We start from the raw sequence: 4,438 nt of genomic DNA, 5'->3' as shown, positions 1-4,438 counted from the left end.
AGGAGTTAAGAACATACCCATGCACTGAATTTGGGGACACTCTGAAATATGTCCCAGCTTGCTCATTGGCAAGGCAGTAATTATGTAATATGTCTGTTTAATCTTCAGGGTGCTGTGGAGCAGCTTCCATCTGCAAGTTGTTCTTCTGCTGCTTCTACATCAGTGATGACTGTGCAGCTATTAATATTGAAAGTAAGGGCAGCAGCTGCACGCTCTGCATCAGATGGATCCACAAGTCCTCCAGCAGGAAGCAAGCACAGCCATCAAAACAAGATGTTGGTGGTGTCTGATGCTGTGTTTCAAGAGAGACTTTTTCTGAGGAGCAATGAATTGCTCCTCCATGCACACAGATATTGCCTTTTTGCTGCTCTGAGTCACAGTGCTTCACTGCCATTTGTTTTCTATGCTGTTAATTTGCAAGCACAAAAACCTCTTTGGAGGCTGAACTTCTCCGTGAGTTTGATTTTAGCAGAAGCCTGTAAAGCATTTATTGAGGACAAGGTGTCCTTCTGAAGGAAAATACCATTCAGAGAACCCAACTGCACAGAGTACGTCACACGGAAGCACCACATCTCCTGCGCCCTGCAGCCTTGCCTACCTCATGACATTGCACAAAGAGTTTGAGACCTTCAAGCTTTTCTTCAGGGAGCTGTTCATGCACCAGAATATTTACTGTGTTCATGTGGATGTCATTCAAGGAGCCATTTCCCTTCCAGCGGGCACCACTGTTTTCTTGGTGCCTCCCTCGTTTCCTGGGCAAAGAGGGTGGTCTAGGGCAGCATCTCCCACCTGTGGGCTGACCTCCACTGCATGAGAGACCTGCTTGGCCTTGGCTGTGCCCTGGTGCTACCTACTCAACTCCTGTGGTCAGGACCTCTCCTTGAAGCACAACAGAGATCATCCAGCTGCTGAAGGGCCTTGGGGGCAAGGACATCACACCCAGGGTGCTGCCACCTCCCCACATCACCACCTGCACCAGATACATGCACAGGGAGCAATTTTACTCTTCCTTTTCTTTCATGCTGTGGACATTTGTGTGCAAATGTCCATCTGACCATCTGTTTTGGCTCTGTGTCCATGGCCACCACCTACTCTTTGTGGGGTTCGTGCTGCAGGACCAGCGTGTTCTCCATCTGCTGGCACGGCCCGAGGACACCAACAGCCCTGAGGGGCACTTCTGGGTGATGCCCTGCAGGATCCCAGGTGAGCATGCTTCCACTTGTTTTTTCTGTTTATATACACACATTTGTGCTTGCTTCACACACGGACAAAGCTGGAGAGGGACTTCTTACAAGAGTATGCAGTGATAGGATGGAGGAACGGCCTTAAATTTAAAAAGGGTGGGTTTGGATCGCATGTAAGGAAGAAATTTTTGCTGTGGTGGTGATGTGGCAAAGGAATGGGCTGCAGAGAAGTGGTGAATGGCTCATCCCTGGCAATGTTCAAGGCCAGACTGGATGGGCCTTTGAGGAACCTGGTCTAGTGGAAAGTGTCCCTACCCATGGAAAGGGGTTTGGAACTAGAAAATCTTTAAGATTTTTTCCAACCCAAACCATTTTATGATTCTATTTTATAGGTGCACATGCACATGCAAAAGCATTATCTGAAGTTGATTTTGGCAAAATCTAGATGAAAATTTGAATTGTTATATAAGGCTGATCTATCAAATAATCTTACTGGCCCTTTTTGAGCATTGAGGGAGAGGTTTCTGTGCTGTCCAGAATGCACACTACTGTCCCATGACCGAGCAAAAAGATGTCTGAGGATCTAAGTTCAAACAGAAATCCTTGGACATTGCAGCTGATCCACCTGTAAAATCTGAGATGATGAAAAGAGAAGTAATAAAGATTAAAATATGCAATCTATGCAAGCATTGTAGGGAAGAAATTTTGTACAAGATGTCCATTTTGGTGTGGGAAATTCTATTTTTTGACAAATTGAAGTCAATTCCCCCCATGAAATCTGAATTCAGGCTGGAGTCCACTTCTAGTCTTCACATGCTTTCTTATGGGACCACACACAGCAGCTCTCCCATAGCAGTTGTAAAAAAACCACGTTTTTTAAAACTCATAACCGCTGCCTAACTCTATTGTACAAGATCAAGAATTTATGCAGAGAAGCAGAATAAGAGCCAGTATTTTCATCTTTACTGTGTGTATTTACTATTGCTTTCACCTTGTTTACATGACTGGGAAAGGGTTGGAAGATGAACAGGATTTCACCCTCGTGCATGCTGCTTCTAGAAGCACCTGGTAGGACTCCACTGCTCCCGACTGCCTAGAGCTTCCCAGCAGCCCAAAGCAGGGATATCAGCCCAAAGCAGGGATACGAGGAATGGAAGCACAGGTAAATTTTTTTCTCCTGTCTTTTTCTTTCTTTTCACCTTCTCCCTACTGTAACTTGTGAGAAATAAACAGAGGGAGCAGTAACAGAGGCAGAATGTGTTTACTTTAACTTTCAAATTATCACATAAGTTTACGAGCATAGCGCTTGCTCTTCCGGCCTGCACAAGAAGCACAAGTGACAACTGATTGAGATATTTGTAGTATAATTATGAGCATGTATCATTTGTAGCTAGATCACTTTTCCAGGAAAGCGGTTGCTGTGATGTTATTACAGTCCATTGCCTCAGAAGCCATAAACCTGGCACCAGATATGTTCTCCACAGTCAGAAAGCTTTAGGTGGTTGACATTTGTTGTACTGCACTGTGTAGCTCACACAGCCTGAATATTTCATTGTTCTTTCCATGATAATCGCTGTATGTTTTCCAGTATGGGCATAACATATTTTTGGTTATTGTTCTTATAGCATCTGAAAGATGTAACATTTCCACAGCACAAATGTTTATTTTCTTCTTCCTTTTTTTTTTTCCTTGCCATCACATTAGATTGCCTGTCCAAAAGTGGCCATGTGGCTCTGACAGATGTGCTCAGAGGCTATGGTTGCACAGGATTTTGAACCCAAACTTACAAGGATAACACTCAGTCAGACACTCACCAAGTCAGATCCAAGAGTGCTGGGCAATTCTGGGGTGAGAAGTCATCCCTCTCAGTGTGTGGGACGTTAGCCTGAGACTCAGTTCCAGGCTCTAACAAAATACTCCTCTCCAAGTTTGACCAAGCCACTTCCTTTAAGTTTCCAGGTACATCACAGGGAGATAATGATTTCAGGAGTGATCCAGCTGTTAGAACAAAAAGTTGCAGGCCTCCAGGCAAGCAGAGGAGTCGTTTAAGGACCAGTTTGGATGGATAGCATACCATGAAAGAACTAAACCAAACAGTTATTATCAGTATCAGCCATGATAATCTCAGTTCAGATAAAAGATAAAACAAGACTTGCCCACAAATCTTAAAATAGCATGCTTATTGCCTAGAGTCATGTAATGAAGACTGAGACTTTTTCTTACCCCCTTAAAGGCTAAAGACTTTCAATCCTATTCAGCTAGTTTTCAAATAACAGCCTTACCTTATCTTTGGTATTTATCTCAGGCTGCTTATCTTGCACATGACTCCTGCATGACAGAAAATTCTTGAAAGTCACCTTTCAGATAAGAAAGAGAAGCATGGGGGAATTAAGAGAAAGTATTCCCAAGGTATGTAGGTTGAAATGGCCCTTAATGACTTTCCCCAGGACTCTGGAGAAGCATGCACCACTACAGCGCAGGTCAGTGGCCACGGCCCAGGCCAGCAGTGTTACTGGGACACTTTTCCTCTCTCTGCTCATGTAAAGCAGAAAGTGGGTTCTGATGGCCGTGGGAGAGGTGTGCATCTCCAGACCGCGCTATTGAGCTCCCTTACTTCTTCCAAGCCAAATTCCTGCCCTCACTTTCATGCAGTATAGTCACAGCATACGAACGATTTGGGACACGAGCAGTCTCCGTGCAAACAATCCCTCAGGGTATGCAGGGGTGTGTCCATTGACGTCCATCTCCGCTGGTCACCGGCAATTCACGCCTCGTTCAAGTGGGAAAATAAAGGTCACAAGAAGTAATAATAGTGGCAATTCTTATTCAGAGACACCAGCATGCTTTTACAAGGGAGATCAATGCTTTTGTTTTCCATCCGCAGAATCGGGCAGAAAAGGGTGAAATTATATTCCCAGTGTCTTAAAGCAGACCACGGGCAAAGCCGGCACCGGTACACTGACACCCAGTCTAATGCCCTGGACTGAACTGCTTTCCACAGCTGGCTCACCTCTGGAATTGCAGAATGTGGTTCCACTGTCACCTCTGCTCTCTTTGCTAAGGGTGAGCATGCACAAGATGCCTGAGCACCAGAAGCTCTTTGCTGCCCTTTCTGGAGTCCCTCTTGACAGCTTCTTGGCAAGCTGGCCTCTGTCCTCTCTGCGCTGTTAGAAAGACACCAGGACTGTTACTGCAGCTTGGGAAACACATCGGAGGAGCTGTCTCCTACCTGCTTTAATAGGAGGTGTGCAACA

General features: G+C 45.3%; 1 protein-coding gene across 1 annotated transcript; it reads left to right on the top strand.

Annotated features, from left to right (window-relative positions):
• Positions 1–273: 273 nt before the first annotated feature.
• Positions 274–2,524, top strand: GCNT2 (glucosaminyl (N-acetyl) transferase 2 (I blood group)). The gene is given in 6 exon segments (XM_038126909.1): positions 274–587; positions 589–724; positions 727–822; positions 824–891; positions 893–1,203; positions 2,475–2,524. Coding segments are annotated over 6 exon segments (975 nt in total).
• Positions 2,525–4,438: the final 1,914 nt, after the last annotated feature.

The sequence above is a fragment of the Motacilla alba genome, chromosome 2, assembly GCF_015832195.1.
Source record: "Motacilla alba alba isolate MOTALB_02 chromosome 2, Motacilla_alba_V1.0_pri, whole genome shotgun sequence".
In the NCBI taxonomy this organism is placed as follows: Eukaryota; Metazoa; Chordata; class Aves; order Passeriformes; family Motacillidae; genus Motacilla; species Motacilla alba.
This window is presented reverse-complemented; position numbering and strand designations above follow the sequence as displayed.